The sequence below is a fragment of the Lissotriton vulgaris genome, chromosome 7, assembly GCF_964263255.1.
Source record: "Lissotriton vulgaris chromosome 7, aLisVul1.2, whole genome shotgun sequence".
In the NCBI taxonomy this organism is placed as follows: Eukaryota; Metazoa; Chordata; class Amphibia; order Caudata; family Salamandridae; genus Lissotriton; species Lissotriton vulgaris.
In genome coordinates this window covers 1,573,708,122-1,573,728,475 of record NC_141695.1, presented here as the reverse complement: position 1 = coordinate 1,573,728,475, position 20,354 = coordinate 1,573,708,122, and the positions used below count along the sequence as shown (strand labels likewise).

Genomic DNA, 20,354 nt, shown 5'->3' with positions numbered 1-20,354 from the left:
AATCCTTGATTAAGTCGAGTTAGGGGTGTGGGAGCTAGTAGCCAATCAGCAGCTGTTCCCTGCAGCTAATCCTCTCCGGAGGTGACCACAATCGGGGATGTAGGGCACCATTTCTACCCAGAATTCTCTATTATGCCTCTCCTAAAGATGACAATAAGATGGCACAGACCAGGCTGCTCTCCCTGGAGGTGTGTGTGTGTAGCCTCTGGGAGTGTACACCTCCATGCATAGCTAATTTTCTGACTGCTCAGGTGTAATTGTGCCTGAGGCAGGGAAGGCTGTTTACTCCACTAGAGCCAGCCCTGATGCATATCAGAGGTGGTGCAACAATGAAAACTACTGACATAGGGGCCGATGAGGATGGCGGACGGATTGCCACCGCCATGCAAGCGGTGGCGATCCATCCGCCATCCGTGCCCGTCCGCCACTTATTTCCCCCGCCATATTACAACGGCGGGGGGACGGCGGCGAACGGGAAGACCGTCCATTGCTTTTCCGCCACGGTCGCCTTGCGACCGTGGCGGAAAAGGTCTAATCTGGTGGCAGTGTCTATTAGACACCGTCAGCCATATTAGGATGGGCTTTGAGGAATGCCTTTCGGTGGCGGCAATGCCGCCACGGAAAGGCATATGGTATTTGCTTTGGGGGCCTGTTGCGGGTCCCCAGGTTGAAGGGAGGGGTGGGGGTGCACATGGGGGGTACTTATGGTACCCCTCTGCATTTCAAGGTACAACATGGCAGGCACCGCACGGTGGCTGTCAAGTTGTGCTTTGAAACGCACAACATGCATTTTTAGCATTGCGGCCAGCGGTGCTTTCTGCAAAATGCGGAATGCACCCGCCACTATTCTGACCAATGATTCGGATCATATTTAAGGAGGGCTGGTGGAATTCCATTTGGCCCTGGTCTTTCCTCCCTTTAGAAATTAGTTCCCTGATTGTAACAGCGTTGATTTCAATTGCCGCGTCTTTATATGGTTTTACTATTTGCAACGGTTGGGAACCCTGGACGTCCTGGAGCATATTTGTTCCAACAACCTGTTGGTTGAGGTGAATATCTAGGAAGGATTCCCAGGAGTTGTCTGTTATGTGTGATGTTAGTCCACCATGTTTAGGGTTTAAGATTGTAATTAGGGTGGACCAGAATTGGGCACTATTGTTTCCTTTAGTGTCGTGATGAAGTCTAGCCCAAGTCGTCTTCATTGGATCTTTTGATCTCCCACTTAAGTTTTTTAAGATCAGCCTTGTGCTTACGGAGCTGTTGGAAAGGACTGTCCCCCCCTGGGCATGTTCTTAGCAGCCTTAATAATTTATTTATGGCTTTTTTGTGGTGTTTCAGGGCCGATTTCTGGACGCTTGAAATCTTCCCTGTGACTGTCGAGGTGCCGTACTGTAGTTGAGTATGAGTTTGCAAATGCGGCCTTGAAAGTTTCCCATAAAATGATTGGGTTACCCATGGGATAATTCAGGCTGTTTAGTTGTAGCTTTGCTGCCAGAAGAACCTCCTCTGTATTTGCGACAGAAGACTTAGGGGCATATTACCAAGTAAGTATGGGCGGAAAATCCGTTCCGCTCGCGGATTTTGCGGATTTTCGGTAAATTTGCAATCCGCGAGATTCGCAAATTTCCCGCAAAATCCGCAAATCCGCGAGCAGCGGATTTTATGGCTTGCTCGCACTGTTCGCGTGAGTTCGCGGCTTCCCAGTTCAACTTCGCGCCCCGCGAATAAGCGCTAAATTGCAGAAATACGATCTTAGCAAAACTGAAACTACTTACCAGGTTCAAAAGTTCAAGCTCATCATTAGTAGCCATTTCCTGTAGTGCTTCCTGAGGGGCCCCTCCAGAGTTCAGTTGCCTACTTGCAACTATTATGTGACCCTGCTCTGACCCTCAGAATAGTTACACATATGCCACAAAGGTCCTGAATTACAGCTAAGGGAGACAAGCAGGAGCCAGGCTGGAAGTTCAAATCCAGTGACACATTAATCAGCCCCTAATTCATTATTGTCAGTTGGGGCAGGGCAGGTGTTGTAACTAATTTTGCAACAATGAAAGCACTTAGCAAGTGCAAAAGATCACTAATCAGGAAGCACTAAGGAAGCAGGTGCCAGCTAAAAAAATATTCTGTGACACATTAATCAGCCCCAAATTAATTCAGGTCACTTGAGGCAGGGAAGGTGTGCTTTGCTTTGCCACAATAATGTACACTGGACAACCAGAGGGTGCTGTGATGAAACAGAGGGTGGCATGGGTGAGCCAGAGGGTGGCATGAGTGAACCAGAGAGTGGCAGTGGTGACAGAGGGTGGCAGTGATGAAGAAGAGTGTCCCAAACAGGCTGGACACGTAGAAACAACAAGTTCGCAAAACTTGCGACCCGACAGGTAAGTTCGCGTTTGCGAAATTGTACAAAAACCCTCGCGAACTGGCAGAAACCCGCGCGAACACACACAAAAAAAAATCCGCAAATTCGTGAGAATTCGCGGATTTTGCGGATTGCGAGTTCGCAAATCCGCAAAATTCGCGAACGCGAGATTCGCAAAATTCGCCCATGCTTATTACCAAGCAATAGCGATAATTATCGCTATTGCTTGGATAGAGACAAAAATTTACCGCTGAGCTGCAGCCATTTTTACCGCAAATAAACCTTGGTATTACCAAGGTTTATCGCAAATGCGATAAAAATCGCCGCAATGCATGAATATCGCTGAAAAGTCAGCGATATTCATGCATTACCGAGCTAATGCTCTTAGTCATGTTATCCACCTCCCATTGGATAACATGGCTGAGAACTGCTCAGGGCAGGTGTTAGCTTTTGGAGATATTCGCGCTTAGCGCGAATGTCTCCAAAAGTTGGTAATAGGAGATAGCGATGTTAGCGACTGTTTTCAGTCGCTAACATCTTGGCACGCCCACTTTGCATGACATTAGTGATAAATATCACTGACATGCAAAGTGGGGCCCAAGATGGTCGCTATCTCCTACTAGCTGTCGCTAACTGGTGTTAGTGACAGCTAGGTAATAGGGAGATAATTTTTTCTCCGCTTTCTTGGCTTTTAAAGCCAAAAAAGCGGAGATAAACCCCCTTGATAATATGCCCCTTAATTCTTTTGAGGTGCATGTGATCCTGTTGGATTGAGAGGAGTTAAGTCTGGAGAGGCAAGAATAGAAACCTCCTGGGGTCGAGGTCACTGTCCCCTTTGTCTCCTAGGCAGAAGCATAGTATATGTTGGAAGAATGTGAGAGACACTAGCGTATAGTCTATTGTGGAGGTTGCGTTGCCTGAGTGGAATGAAGTGGCAGATGGTGAATCGTCAGCAAATCTTCCATTTAAAACTCTCAACCCAATATGCTCCAGATCTTCCAACAGCACTTTCCCCAACTTGGGAGTTTTTCCCTTTCCACTAAGGGATCGGGTTGGGATATTCCAATAGAAAGACTGGGCTTGAATATCCTTGTTTGTGAATGAGCCAAGGATGTGTTGGTTAAAGTCCTCAGACAGAATGAAATTGGAGGAAATGTGCATAGTCAATAATTGATGCAGATAGTCCATTAAAGATTTCGACTCCTGTTTTTTCTTTTTTGGATTAATGTAAATGTTAGTCAGCAGCACCTCTTCTTTTTTCCCAATGAGGTTTAGTTTGATCTTAACAGTATTTATAACTGGAGAGTGAGAAGTTAGTTCCTGAGCACTGTGGATTTTTGTGATTTTGAAGTAGGTTGCTAGACCACCCTCTAGCCGACCGTATTTACTTTTCCTGATAGCTGGAGAATTAAAACAAGTGTAGCCTTCTATTTGTGCAGGCTCCTCTAGCCAAGTTTCCTGTAATAGGATGATGTCAAATGATTTTGCGTATTGAAGGAATTCTGTGTCTACAGCCTTGTTGTTTTGCCCATTTATGTTCCACGAGCATAGTTTCAATAGCGGAATGTCCAAGTTCAGACCCGCCCTCGTTGGATTGCCCTGTCATTGTGGGTAACTCAAGGTATTGATCGTTCTGAAGGTCCAGAAGTAGTCTGGGTTGTCTGAATAAGAAGCCACATGGAATAAGCAAAAACAAGGAGAAATAAAGATTTTCTCCTTGTTTAGCCACATTTAGACCTGATTTTTCTAGGTCTTAAATTTTGCACTGCCACCTATTATCGCCGCCCTTGATAATAGGCGTTAGTGTCAATCTCAATGGGTGTTGCTGTGGTACGCCCACCGCAACACCCACTGCACGCCCCCTTTCACGCTAAGTTTAGCGTTAAAGGAGCCCTATTCTCAAGGCAGTGTTAAGCCGTGCAATAAAGCTGCCTTGAGATAGGGGCTCTGGCCCTATCGTCACGGGAACGTCAAAAAAAGTGACATTCCCTTGGCGATAAAGGCTTGAGAATATGCCCCAAAGTTTCTAAAAGTCTTCCCAAACATTGTTACAAATCTTCTGTATCTTTGTCTTAAAGACATCAATGGTATTTTACAGTGTTGGGTAGAAATGAATAGAACATTCCTGTTTGATTTAATTCAGGAATGCATTTTACAATTAACATTGTGTTTGTAATTAGTTATGCAGGAGTGCTCTAAATCCCTCTTTTCTGAATAATGTTTCTCAAATTCAGTTTTAGTATCTGCCGATTCTGGGCAATGTCTTTGAATATATATTCCACATTTCCTAATTTGTTCCGGGTTCTATTTCTGTCACATATCTGTATTCTAAATTTAGGCCATTTCAAACTATTAACAAGACACTGTTCAACGGATGTTGGGACCAGGTCTGAATCAATCGAGCCAACACCAACCCACACCAGGCTTGCATTACCTCAGCTGGTTTGTATCACTAGTTAATGCCAAACCTTTTTTTATAAGAACACAATCTAAAAACAGTCAAAAGATTATTATGTGTCTAATTGCAAGTTACCTGTGATAAAATCTGTTAGAACACAGGGCTCTTTTCAGATGTCCCCCCACATTTTGCCCCATCTGGCCAACTGGATGCTGGTTTTGGCCCCTGCCAGTGCTCTCTCCCTCAAAGTGTCATGTGTAATTGGCATCCCCAATTGACGGATACCATACATCCTGTTAAGTCCCTGGTAAGTGGTACTGTGGTACCCAGGGCATGGGTTGTAAAGGGGTACTCAGGGCCTTCAGTATTGGTTGTGCAAACATGAGTGACCCAGGAAAACAATTGACAGCAGGGCTGTCATTGCACACTTCAGGAACAGTGTTCACTGCTCCATTTCGACGTTGTACTCATCATGTGTGACAGGGTCACAGCACTGTTCTTAAGTATTTGTCTATCACCACTAGAGAAGGTCTCTTGTGCCCTGGAGGCAGGGTGCAGTATATTAAGAGTGTAGTACACCATAAGGGATAGGCGGTCCTTAAGATAATATGGGCCTTGCACACAGGGATTCCCGGGTGGCTAGCTCTATTCTGGCACCACCTGAATTTGTTGACTTTGGTGTCAAACAACATGCTTTCTATCCCCTGACATGAATCAGGTGCCAAGGGAAGGCTGGCATGCACAGTGGTGGCTACCTAGTGGTTGCCTCTCTGGTTACCCTAGCTCGCATGTTTTTTTTCGCTGGCAAGCCCAAGTGTTCCCACTCCAGCTGCCATCAAGACAGGTTTCTGACTCCTGCCAGGTGGTGTGAGCACTCTCAGGAGTCCAAACAAAGAACTGGGCAAGAAGGAGGTCACGTCTATCCCCCCAAGCAGGCTAGTGAATTGACACATCAGAGTGGTGAGCTTTAAAGGCTGAACCGCCATATCCATCAGGGCTGTGCTCCTGAAGAGGACACAGCCCTCCTCTTGTCCAGGTACTCTTGGACTCTGGCAAGGCAGGACATTTACTATGCAGGATGTGCACACTTCTAGGAAGGCTGGCTACTCCTCCAGAGTGAGCAACTTGATCTGTACACATAAAGTTCTTTTCTGCCATCTGTAGCAGGGCTAAACTAGTGGGCTCTGGGTGGAAAAGGTGACCTACATCAATAGATGTGGTCACTTCAGGGGCGAACTTGTTGCAGGGACAAGCTGCCCATTGACTACCGGCTCCCTAATTCTATAATTTTGGGGACCCCCTGACACCGGAACATCAGATCTGAACCATTTACTTCAAAGAAGGACCAAGAAGAGACCTGTGTCATTGACAACAGAACTTTGTCCACCAGCACAAAGCAAAGGAGGGATATTGTGCCCCTGAGGCAACAGACTTGGAACTGAGTGAATGGCCCTCGTTCTTGGCTAAAACCCGACACTAAAAAAGTGAGGGGCCATTGTGGAAGCCAGAACCACCCTCAGACTCCCCTGGATTGGTGAGACCTGTTTCCTGCGAACTGCAGGTAAAAATATGCTTTGGAGTCAAAGAAGCACTGCCCACTAGGCCCTCCGAGAGATCCTTCAAAAGTTAATGGTGTGGTGCATTGTGGGAAGTTTGGTTTGGCCTTCACTAAACTTTCAAGCCACTGGTGCACTACCCTGAATCCCTAGACCTCAAAGTTCCTTTTAGTTACTTTTACCGCTACCAAGGGTTGTTGGGCACCAGCCCAGAAACCGACCCCTTTACTGACACTGCATTAAGAGCGCACTTCACAACACCTGCAACCAATGCCAGCAATAACCCTGCTCTTGTGCATGTGCATCCATTTTCTGGTGGCATCGTCTCTATGGTACAAGCAGCTTGGGCGCAACTTCCGTTTAAAGTTTACTGATAGTCAGGGCAACCACTACACCCAGACTCCTCGGGCCAGGTAAAATTGAACTGACTGTTAGTCCCCAAACATCTCTGCTCTGAGAGGGTACAACATAATTCGACCCCTAAAAGACAGATTATCACTAGTGGATTTTCCAATTGATCCCAATGTTAAATTTCTGCACTATTCTAAGACGCTTGTAAAGTACGTGGCTCCCCAAAGGCTTCTCAGTGCTAGACAAGCCATCATAGCTAGCCAGCACTATTTAACATATTTTTTTCAATGCTTTCAAAATTCATAACTCTGAATATATATTCGTTTTGGTGTCTAAATTTACACAAAAATATTCTTTCTGAGTCTTGTCAATTATTTATGAACCCTTAAGCTACTGTAAAGTACTTAACACTTGTTCTTCCAGTAAGGCCAGACTGCTCTTTGCCACACTACTGGGACTGAGCTAAGGATTGTTTTTGCGAATCCAAGGATCATCTTTGAGGAATTGTGACAATATTTACAGGTAAGGGTACTCACCCATACCACATAATATTCCTCTCTCTTTCAAAATCCAACACCTATATTGCCTGTTTTTGCATTTTGTCAAGTAACGAGGACTTTGGTGCAACACGCCCCACAATTTGCTTGTTTCGCTAAGTAGTATAATTTTTTGCCATGTTATCTTCCAGCAGGTTTGACCTGCCGAAATGTAATGAAGGCTGTACATTTTATCTCACCTGGGATTTATTAAAGTTTTATGCTGTGTTTACGTCACAAAAGTGATGAAAATCGGCACAAAATCTCTTTTTTCTGATTTGCTTTCCAGCACTAAACTTGTTTAGTTCTGGAAATAACCTGAAAGTTCCGCTATACGCTGCTTTACATCACTCAGCACCAAGGAGGATCATAATGAGTGGAGCATTGGCGTCCCTATGCAACCACCCAAGGTTTCTGATGCTAAACCCAATTTAATAAATAAAGTAGACCGGGTTAAGCATCAGTAAACTGCGCCCTTTTGAAGTAGGCATAAGGAAGGAAAAATGCTTTCATTTCTCCTTCCTTTTCCGACTTGGTACTTTTATGTATGCTGCACTGTACTGAACACATACAAAGAGGAAACATGGTTTAAGTCAGTCTATGCATAGTATTTTGTACTAGAAGGGTACCCTTCCAGTGCAAAACCTATCCTAGACTCACAAAAATCCCTCGCACTATGCTGCAAAGGTGTCTTCATGGCGCATGGCAGCTGATTTCAGTGCTGGCCCTAGGGAAAGGGGAGCAGAGTGCCATATTTCAGTAAATTTACCGCTCTCCTTTTCACGCAGGGCAGTGCAGCATTTGAAGCTTCTGCACTGCGCTACATGAAAAAGTGTCAATCTGTCCCTTGGTATTTATTGGGTTTCAATACACTTCACCCCACTTATAATTTGGACCACTTGCAATTAGGCCGCAACACTGCACATTGGAGCATCCCTAAGCAATAAACCATTTTGGATGACTTACCTATTTGTAGGGCTGTTAGCAGGCAATGTTCTCAATGCCTGCTAGTTACGACATTTACTTGGGATGTTTTACAGCTTTGAAGTGAATCATATCCTGCCTCAAGTTCTATTTCTGTCAATGCTGTATTTGGGAGTGCCAATTAATTAGTTGGTTGAATGAGATTCAAGTCTAAGTTCCTCCCCTTTGGGTTGATCCATTGCTGCTGCTACCATAGTAAGTTCCTTCCTCCTAAGGCCTTGGACGTCAGTGTGCATTTTCATGCTCATTAGTCTCTCTGATGAATATTATGGAGTCATTAGTACTACAAAGAAATGCCAAATATTTGGCTGCTATAGTTTTCTCAACTAATGACTTCAATGGCGGCCTTTCTCCCATTTCAATCATTAATTGTCATAACAGAGACAGTTACACATCCCCGTTTAATAATTTTTGCACACAAGTCCTGATTGATTTGATGTATTTTAGGGAATGATCAATGAGCTTCAGTTAAGATGTATGCAATGTGAGCTTGACTACCTGCCAATTTCCCTTTTAAGGCAATTGGAACAGTTTTTCAGTATGGATTTGGCCTAGCTTTCTTAATTGAATGCACTTTCCCCTTACCTTGTAGGCTGTAGAGCTGGCCAACGCTGTGCTGCCTTGTAATGTGTTGCCAGTAGGCACTTCGCGGAAGGGGCACCATTGTGTTAAGAGAGACTGCCCGTTCGGTCAGTTTCATCTGTAGCTGAAAGAAGCAGAAATACCCTGCCATTAGCACAAAAGTTATGGGTTTTCAAACTGTAAGAAAGTGTCATAGATTTGTGGCTCATTTTATGGCATTCAGAAAAAAGGTATTCTTCTCGAATATAGAACAGCAAAGCAGAGTCCAGTCTCAAGGCGGTGCTACAGCTACTGTGAAACTGACATTTTTTAAAATGTTTTTTTATTTAAACAATTTTTTTATTAGCAAATTTTCATATATACATACAGTGCAGTGATAGCATTGCCTCGCGGGCTCCGTAGGGGTTACAACGGGCTTGGCGGGCTACATGGTGGGCATATATCACTCGATCGATTGTATATGCATGTTGTTGAGTCTTGTTGCACCCTTGTACATAAAAAAAGAGCTGAAGAGAAGAGGTTGAAAGGAAAAAGAAGTGGAGATAGAGACAAGTTGTCGCTCGGTTATGCTGTGCAAACACAGGTGGTCCATGGTGAAATGGGGTCACCCATGTGACCATCTCACCGGGGTTCGTACGTTGCCAGGTGTTTGTTTAGGGATGTCCACATTTCGCTTCTCGCTGTGACTTGAAGATAGAGGCACTTGTTGGAGCTATGTTTTTTATTTATTTTCAAGGAACCATAAACCTTATTTTCTTGTTGATGTAAATTTTACTTGTCTCTTACATCTATTGTCTGCAACCATGGGCTATTGTTAGGGATTTCGTTTTAGCCCTGGGCCTGGCATATTTAGGGGCCTCTTGTTCTGAAAACTTTGAATTATATTGCCTACTTTCTACAATTTCAAGCCTGCATGATGCCAAACAATATTGAATTGCGTATATATTGAGGGCCCGCAAAAATCCTAAACACTGGGTGGAGAGAAACAGAGTCTGAGATAGACAGAGAAAGGGAAAAGGTGCTGGAAAGATCCTCCACAAAGATAAGTGAAAGAAAGATTATATTATTTTACCGGCGGGTTCTGGGGAAGGTGGGGCGCCAGGGCCATTGCCCACTTTACTCATGCCTTAAGACGTCTCTGCCTATGGTGTGGATCACTGCAACCTGTAAACACAAAATAAAACTAAAAGTCTTTTTATTCAGTGGACCTTGGAATACGTATGCTATGTTGTTAGGTTATGTTATGCAGATTTGTAAAGTGCACTATCACCTGGGAGGGTATGCTGGCACAGTGCAGGTGTGAGTCTAGGCACACCCAGGGCCTAGTGGTTCTACTCGAAAAGTGAAGTCTTCAGCTTCTTGCAGAATTCCACAATTGAGGGGAAGGATTTTATTTGTAGAGCCAGCAGCAGAAATAGAAGCAAACTAGTGTAGTCGCTCCAAGAAAAAAAAATGCAAAGGCAGCCACAGTCACTTGGATTCATTCTCATGCTGGAAGTTTGCGTTCCTTACTTCAGGCTAAAGCTTTCATGCTGTGATTGAGATACGCTATTATGTGTACAAAGGTAGCTTTGACTCAGCAGACTTGGTTACCCTGTGCCAATCCTGGGACTCCTGTTTAGTTAGTTCACTCTTGTATAGGCATTGGCACTGTATAAAGTAAAAAGGAGAGGGGTGTCTTTTTTTCCAATTTGAGTGGGATTCAAAGACTTAAATGCTTGGCAGGCTGCGAGCTGCTTCAAAGCTTCAGGGTAACAGAAAACCAGGAAAGCCTTTAAGGGTGCACACCCTAAACTACCAGAACCATCTTGATAGCAGATCATACATAGGTGTTCCCACGTCTTTCCGGCTATGTAAACCATACGTTTAACCTAAATGTTCGCGACCTTGATGTGAGCTTCAGTGAAACAAGACAATTGTGTAAAGTACTGTAAAGTGCAACTTCATTTAGTTTCTTTGGCACATAGAAATTACATCTAGGTGCAATCACCCAGACTTTGCCACTGGTCAGTGGGCCTGTTGGAAATGCATGTAATCTTTATTCCTTGTGAGACCTTATAATTCACCTGGGAAATTGTTGAATATATTCTACTTATTTTATTAGGGTTTACAGACATAGAAAGCCGTAAAGCTTGTTTTTACTTTTTAACATCATCCCTTATTTGTTCTCAACCGGTTTGAACTGGAGACCTTAGTAACCACAATGGGTCCAAACACACTATGCCAGGATGATAAACATATCACAGTACTTGGAGTCATTGGGGCTCTATTCATATCAACCATGTAAATCACTTAAACCTCCATCAGGGTATTGGGCATTAAACCTCAACAAAACACAAATCAGTGGAGCTATGGGACCTTCCATGCATGATTACCTGCTATCTATACCTCCTATGGTGCACAGAAAGACAAACCCTCTTTCAGAGCTTCCAGGGCAATCCAAATGCGTTCATCTTTGAGTGACCCAGAACGCTGCAGCTCGAGTGATATTTGGCCTGCATCGCCGTACTAGTGCCTCTAACCTGCTCCAATCCCTCCATTGGCTCCCCATACGGAAGAGGATAATGTTCAAAGCCATGACTCTAGCCCACAAAGCCCTGCATGCCACTGGTGCAAAATACCTTCAGAAGAGGCTGGACTTTTACCGGCCAACACGATCTTTAAGATCGGAGTCACTGGCACTTGCTGTGGTGCCACATATAAAGAGGGCCCGACTGGGTGGTCGGTCCTTCAGATTCCTGGCCCCTCAGCTATGGAACTCCTTACCGCTGTCCCTGCGGGCCACATCTAATCTGCTTGCCTTTAGGAAGGGTCTAAAGACTTGGTTGTTTTCTGGTTAGTGCGCTTCCTCTTCTCAGCCTCTGTTTTCCCTATTGTTATGTTTTTCAATCTTCTTCTGGGTCTGGAGCACAAAGCGCCGGGAAACTCCTTTGGAGTAGCCGTTGCGCTATACAAGACTCATATATAACATAACATAACATAACAGTGAGAAACCCTTGCTTCTTATCACAGAACAGTTCTGGTAAAAGTGCCATTCAGGGGCCGTATTACAGAAGGTGACCCGGGAGACAACGGTTGTTTGTGGCCGATTTGCGCGTCCCTGGGGTATTATAGAAGGGGGCGCAGATGCCTGTACGTCCCCTTCTATAATATCAATAGCGCTTGTGCACTTAAAGCACCAGCACTACCTTCAGAGGGTGTTCCCTCATTTGCATAGGGGCATGCCCTCTGGATGCAAATTCTATGGTAAACATTTTTCAGTCTGTTACTTATATTAGATTTTTATTGAGTTTAAAAAACATAAATAAATAAACGATTTCACAAGCTTGAAAGAAAACCAACATGATTGGAAATCTAACATTCTCACTCACACTCAAGTGCCCTAAGTCACAGTTCAAAGACAATGAAAACAACAGGAAGCATATGAGAGGATAAAAAATACAAAGATATTATGGTGTAAAACAATGCAAAGTAAAAGAGAGCTGTCATTCACGTTAACAAGGCATACACTGAAATCTAACATTCTACGTAAAGTATGTTTCTTGTTGTCACATGCAGGAACCCTTGGTAAGTATGTCAGTTTCACTGGAATTTTCAATGGTCCATTAACTCACAATAAACATGCAATACAAATTGTTTCAACCTCACTGAGTCCTTCTGCATTAAGACTCCCTGTTGAGTACTGTAACAAGGTAGCAACTCTAATCTCTTTAGCATGCTCCATTCTAAGGGAAGGTTAGATTGCCCACTCATCATTCAAAAAGGTTGTCCTTATGGCTAATTACAATGCTGTCTCAAGACAACATTGATAAAAGAGGTATTCCTGTGGATTGTACACAATTATTACGAAGCTCCAGGAGCTGTAAGAATGTGTCAAACACTATGATCCAGTGACGGTGGAAAATACACAATCATTTTCTCAACATAATGGACCCACAGTATGGGAGAGTGTTCAAAACATTACATACATAACAAGTCCTAATATGGGTGTCCTAGTAACAGCTGAGTGGTGGTCATTTGTGAAAGGAGATCTACTGTATGACAAAGTGCATTCTATCAGGACTTCTCAGATGAAGTCTAAAGTAAGGGGTTGGCAAAGGTAGAGATAATTTACCAACTTAGGTAAAAGATGAAATAGATGCTATGTTTTCTAAAGTGGTATCCATGTGATTAGAAGGCCATTATTGTTCTTGTTAAACCTTTGTAGACATTAAGGGCCTGATTACAAGTTTCTTAATTCCTGGAGTGGGCGTCATCATGACACTGCCCCACTCCAGGACTGCTGAAACTCACCGCCACCCGTCCCCTATATATACAACTACATTTGTGGTCTGGCCGGAGAGTGGCGTGGCGGTCCCACAGCGATGCTGTTTAAAGGCTCAATGTGAGCCTTAAACAGCACCGCTGGGGACCATCAGTGCACGTTGCTGCACGGGAAGGAATGCCCTATGTCATGCATTCCTTCCTGTGCAGAAACTGGGGTGCAGATCTACAGGGAGGCACAACATGTGTCCCCCTGCATGGACCCCCCTGCACAGGGGCAAGAGGGGTCCCTACTTTACACACCACCAGCACTTACATAGAAGAAGATCCTCCATGATGCCACTTGCGGTAAGAAAAGTTGTAATATGCTTGGCAGTGTCTCAGAGCACCACCAAGCATTTTGCAGTCCTCCGACTGCTGAGGGACCACCAGAGAATGCGGTTCCCTGGAGGTTGCGGCAGCGTAATGGTGGTCCGATAGGAAAAGTCCTAATAGGGTAGTCCAGCCGCCGGTGAGGACATGGCTGGACCGCAGCCGCAGCCGGTGGTGGGAGTACCTGCGGGCGGTGATGTGGGGAGGGGGAGGGACAGGGTGGGGGGTAGTAATGTATGGATTACGGAGTTTAACAGGTAAGTAAACATATAAATAAATAAAATGAAATTTGTTGCGCGCATTGCGACACATTTGGCGATGCCATTGTGGTGGGCGATGCACTCGGCACCGCCCGCCACAATGGCAGGAAGGCATACTGTGCATGGAACTGTTGGGGGTACCATAGGAACCCCCATATGCACCCCCACCCCCACCCCCACGGAGTCCATGTGGGCCCGCATCTGGCCCCCACAGCAGACTCCGCATGCCTTTCTGTGGCGGCAACGAAGGCATCTGTCAAAGCCCATTGTAATATTGCTGGCGGTATCTGATAGACACCACCAACATACAAACCCTTTTCCGAAAGCGGCGGACGGTCTTTCCATCCGCCGCGGACCCCCAGACATACTAATATGATGGGGGTCATTCCGGCATGGATGGCGGGCAGATCGCCCCCGCCAAGGCCTGGCAGGGGCGATCGGCCCGCCATCCTAATGGGTCCCTAAGCGTTTAGGCTCAATCGTTTTTCTGTTTTGAGATGTCTCAAATAGACAAGTGCTACATTTACAATAGAAATACTAACGAGATAAATACATAAATTATACATGTATAGGCTTTCCTATTTTCAGTTTCTATTTTTGGTACATTCTGGTGGTGTTTTTTCAGTGTTTTCAAGTGATTTCAATACCTTATAAAACATTGGTTACACATTTTTGAACCATTAAAAAAAACAGAAACAGTGTTTTTCAGGTGTTTATGGAATGTTTTGCCTTTATTATTGCGTGCTTTCTGCACTGATAGCGCATGGTATATAGACAGTGTACGTATAGTGTATGTGAGGTCCAAATAGATTTTTGCAAATTAAACTTATTGTAGTACACCATACAATACTTCTTCAGTGAGTCCTTGGTCATGTGTGCTCACTCTATCCTTCCCATGTAAACTTCTGTGAAAAGGCCCTCTCAGCATTGGCACTTGAGACGGGCGATGCCAATCAGCCAGGACACAATTTGCCAACTCTGGGCAATGACATAGCTTTCTATGCCAATACTGGTGCACTTGAAGATTGTGATTGTCAGGGCAGGTTCTGCAACATTTGTGTTGAATGGGCGCTTAGGCCCCCAGAATTATTAAAGCGGTCAAAAATAAAGCAGCACTTTTGAAACTACGGAGAAAATTCCCCTTTACGGAAGGGATCTATAACTTGTACAGAGTACCACAGTGAGGTTTCATTGACTTTAAATGCCAAGGTTGGTGAAGGGACATTTCTATGCATCATTGCAAGCCTTTTCTCATACGTCGTATATTAAAAGTTCCTGAATTGCTCTTCAACATTGCTTTACTTACCAAGTGGCAAGCACTCTAACATGGAACATTTTGCAATGCCAAAGTCACTAAAGGTGTCGCTCAGCCTACTCTCAAGGAGATGTTTCACATCTACACCAATTAAGCTGAACACTTGGCAGACAAGGGTGTTTTCAGACTTTAACTTTTATATTGTGTTCACTACAGCAGTTATATTTTCTTGTAAAAATTTATGAATGCAGTAGAGTGTACTTTTTTCACATCACTATCAATATGCAACCAAAGATCCTCACATTTCTTGCCTTTGGCATCATCATTCAGCAAAACTTCTGTAAATGGTTGCCACATGGATAATATAGCATTCATAGCCCTATGGACTGAAAACCATCAGCTAACGGACACAGTTAGCATGACTCTTTCTTTGATGACACCCAAAGCACGAAATGAGAAATATTTGCGTTTTAGTTCCTGTGCATAACAAAACAGTGCATCAGAATGGATTAAAAAGTCACTAGCATTTCTCATTAACTCTGAAGGTTGTAAAGATGTTTTCAGCATACCATTTAACAAGTGGCAAGGATCTCTTAGAGGGAAGCACTTCACCTCAGGTAACAATTCTGAAAGGCCATCACAAAACATTTTCATATACGTAGCTGAATCACTGCAAATACAAACAATATCACTCTAATCTTTGTTGAACTTGGAAAGAACCTTTTTTGCAGAGCATTCCAAGTGACACTGCATTCCATGTTTTCCAAATGTCTGGTGTCATGTTTTCACCACTATCCCAGATGCTTGGTGATAGCGCTCTTTACACATATACTTGTCACTGTACCTTGCATTGAATGTTTAAGGCCTGAGGTGTTGGCAATTCACCTACTAATAATACTGACTCACTAGAACAGGGGTCTCCAGCCTTTTCTGTAGTGAGAGCTGCTTCTGCTCAAGAACAGTCATCCTGAGCTACTAGCAAACTTTATAACTGTAAAATAGTGACTACGCTATGACCACCCTAAGCAGGATTATCAGTAGTTATCACCCAAGTATTCCTGGTGCGGTTACCAACAGAAATGCCAGGAAAACATTAATCAATATAAAATGCCTTCACCTGAATTATGAAGTAACATTCAAATCTAGACATGCCCTATGGCATAAAGTATATAAATACAGCAGTAGGTCTCCCCAGCTCAGCTTGAATTATTATTCAACAGTTTCTGAAAGTGCACTTCTTTCTATCAAATACCACTTTCCACTTTGGACAAACAAACTCAATTTAACAGAAGAAAACCCATTTTTAAAACAAAAACTGCCTTTAAAATATCCGTTTTCAGATTTTTGGAAATGCACGGTCCCAAAACATCAGCTTTTCATTTTCATCAAGTACTCCCATGTACAAATGCCTCATATGGACAGACTACTGTGAATACCCAGGCATTACAATCTTGTGCCACAGATGCTCACACAAACAAAGGATGAATGGGATGCTGAATGAATCATATAACCACCCTAAATCAAGAGATCTGGATTAAATCCATCGTTCTTTTGCTCACCATCCCAGCCCAGTTTAGACCCAGCCATATGCAAATCAGTCTTGACCCTGTGCCTCATGAGAAGAGTCCAGAGTAAGATAGTAGAAAAGGTTTTGAAAAATTAATCAGCGATACCGTCAGGAACATGGAAATATTTTTGTTTTAGGGAGTAAATATCAGTATTAACTTAATCAATATTTATAGGTGAAACAAGGTAGGTTTATCATGCTGCAATAACTCCCGGGTAATCCTTACTTCCCGGTGAGCCTCTCCTCCTTAACATTGCGCGTATTCCCAGTAAGCGGCTTTACTTTTCATGCATGCCTCACTCGGCGCCTGAGTTATACGCGCTGGTCATGCCTTGTCTTCTCCTCAGTAAGCGGCTTCACTTTTCACCCGTGCATCACGCCCAATATGTCACTCGGCGCCCCAGTCACCCACGCTGGTCTTCTCCTCCGGCCGAGTTTTACGATTTCGCCTCCGAGAATTATTAAACCTCACCACACTGTCGACTAGTGCAGCAATCCGGGTCTTCACTCGCCGTTTTTAATGATCCTGTAAACGTAATTTTCTTTACACCATGTATAAACAAATGGGTTTTCACAAAAACGCACCAGCCACTCGTTGGTTCATCACTTAGTCACCACATCCCATAACACAGGTAGAACTGAGTATCTAACTCTACCAATCCGGAAATAGGAGTGCACAGGGTCTCACAATGTATATATTAATTCCCCTCCCACTTTTGTTAAAAAACACTTATTAAAGTTCACCAAATCACCCATGTAACTTGTATTTTCTATGTATATGTCCTAAAATATATGTATGTTTCTTTCCTCCTTCCCTAGGCATTAGAGGCTTAACACAATAAGGCATTAATTAATGTCCTGATAATGGTCCCCATGATTTAAAAGTGGGATCGAAACACCGTCGACTTGTTGTGCACCATATACAAAAAACTTATGATTGATATGTTGTGTATATGTAATGGTGCCCTTGTGATTTTTCTGTACATTGAATTCTTACAGAAAACCTTGCTTTTGCCTTAAAAGCCCTGTTCTTTGTCACCTTCTGTATCTGATCCAACTGTGTTAGGGTACAGGCTTGTGCCCCACACTGGTGATTTGTTAAAGGTAATCCTTTTGTAAATGTAAATTTGTCAATTAAGTAAAAAATTGAAGACCTCTGTCCGGCTGGACATGTCACTCTAAATATGGTACTGATCTCATCCATATTCATTGTCGTGTATTGAATCACTTGCATGGGACCGCTGTTGTTTCATAAAGCAAAATGGTAAGGAGGCTGCAAAAAGTCAAATAAGAATCTTTAATATTAGTACTAATGACTTCTGGTTAACTCTCTAATGGGTAATAACATTCTAGAAATTCATTAATAATTTCTATAGTACTTAACACTAGTTTAACATCTTTCACACCAATAGCATAAAGAAAAATGGCAATATTTTCCCAGATATACATTAAACATTACATTTTGCTTTTTATTTGATATTTGCAGTTCAGCTCTTTTGCTAAGTAATTAATTGTATTCATAACAAAGTTTTTGTAATTTAGGCTTATAGATTATTATAAATAGAGGAAATAAACAAACATTCAAACTTGAATATTCCTTTTTCTAAATCATGTTTAATTTTTTAATTCCAGTCCAACAAACATTGGGGAAAGTGTATATTTGAGAGTGTGGGAGGAATATATGTACTAACTAGTAGTCCAGAAGAGCAAACATTTGGAATCCTGCATAAAGAAAAGGTGTTGGATGTACTATTCCAAGTCCAGTCCAACAAAAAACAAATGAAATGATTTTTATATATAAAATATAATTCACAACATGTATGTGTCTTGTTCATTCAGTGCATATCCTTTATTTATTAACATAAATGTAAAAATACTTTAAAATTAAAAAATCCTTAAATATCTTACATTTTAATATTCCTTCTGAAAAACAAAAGCAAAACACACACCCAAATAATATAACCACGAAAGAAATGCATTCCATAAAGAAAAGAAGAAAACTTTCAAATAGAACTATATTTAAATAAAAACAATTATAGCTTTAATAAATCATTTGACTAGTTATTTACACATTAAAATGTCAAATCTATTTATATTAAAAAGTGCACCATTTTTATGTAAGACCTGTTACTCAAACCTCCAAAGAACATACACACTTAAAGGAAATGCAGTTAAACACTTATGACAATTAGATACATGCACAACAAATGAAAAAATATTTAATTTTAAAATGTATATACGTTTTAAATTCTTTATTAATGATGAATATTTGTTTAACATAAAACTATCCACACAAACTCCCAAAAAAAAACACAGCATAATAATAATAATGATACTATTAATACTCTTTGTTAAATTATTAAACATGCAAACACATTAGTAATAATAACAAATTTGCTAAATAACACATTAAACCATTATGAATATTATCAAATAAAGTGCAATCCCAGATACACCACTCAAAACATAATAACATAATTTTATTGAGAGTGACGAATCTGAATTTGTATCATTATTATCAATTGAAATAAATAAAATGTACTTATTTTAAAACACTATCCACAACACCCAATAAACCCTAAACCTGATAAAACAATTAAGAAAATACATGCATTCAACTTGTACATAAATAAATAACAATTTAAAAATCAACCAACTTTCATATGAATCAATTAATATTAATGTTAGGGCACTTAAAAAACACACTTCCCACTCAATCCCACAATAAACTCAGCAACCTGATAACAAATATTAGATTTCTATATCATTTTAAAGTAATTTAAAATAAAGTACAAAACAACGTAAACAAAGATTTAAACATAATTCAATGCAATAAAATAACCCAATATAAAATGATTTTACAGTAAATTACATGTTAAATGTTGATATTATTGTGACAAACTGAAATAACCATACATTTCAAGACTTGTGTTCATGATGCACTTGGATTTGAAGCAGTAGACAGTGGTGAACAGTCACACAAGTGCGGTTTCCTCAATTTACTGTTTCAGATTTAATCCTGTATCCAGTAGAGTGGACTAATACATATGCAGTACAGTTTGGGTACCAGAAGGAATATAATTGTTTGGATTGTGACACTTTATGTGTTTCAAGTACCAGACAAGTATGGTAGTGCATTAGACAGATACCTAAGTCCTGATGAGGCGTGACTATTAGTTCTAGGTCTAAATGTTAACACTCCGGGCCATATGTATCAAGCAAATTAGCATTCGCAAAGGCCTTTGCGAATGCTAATTTGCTAAATGGAATGTATGAAACATTTTCGCAGCGAAATAAGGAATCGCAAAATTTACCATTCCTTATTTTGCGATTGCACTTAAGGAATCGCAAATTTAGCTATTCCTTAAATGCAATGTATCAAATAAAAATGTATGCAAAAATGCCCATAAGGAATCGCAAATTACCATCAACTTCTAGTTGGTGGTAATTTGCGAATTCTTTTGAAAAAGCAATTTATTTTAAATCCAAAGGTGGCATATGACGCTCATACATGCCCTTAGGGCATGTATGTGCGCCATATGGCCACACATGTAATTTTCAGGGGTGCAGCAGGGTGTTCTTGTGACACCCTTGAAAATATTCCTAAATTGCGATTAGCAAATTGCTAATCGCAAATTTCCCCTTCATTCCCATGGGCCTCCTGGCCCGTAGAAATGAATGGGAAAGTTGCGATTAACAATTTGCTAATCCCAATTTAGGAATGTTAAGGAATTGCTAAAAAGAAGCAATTTCCTACATACATACCATTTTGCGATTTCTAAATAGCGATTCCTTAAAAATCGCTATTTAGGAATCGCAAATTGGCATGATGATACATATGGCCCTCCCTTCCTTGGTTGTTTTGTAA

At 42.0% G+C, this 20,354-nt stretch overlaps 1 protein-coding gene across 2 annotated transcripts in view; it reads right to left on the bottom strand.

The window, feature by feature from the left end:
• The window catches only part of DOK5 (docking protein 5), a 664,757-nt gene that overhangs the window by 30,036 nt on the left and 614,367 nt on the right, over positions 1-20,354 (bottom strand). For both annotated transcript variants that reach the window (XM_086929014.1, XM_086929015.1), the window contains exon 7: positions 8,773-8,893. In XM_086929014.1, coding sequence (XP_086785140.1) covers positions 8,773-8,893 — 121 coding nt within the window. The remainder of the gene's footprint in view (positions 1-8,772; positions 8,894-20,354) is intronic.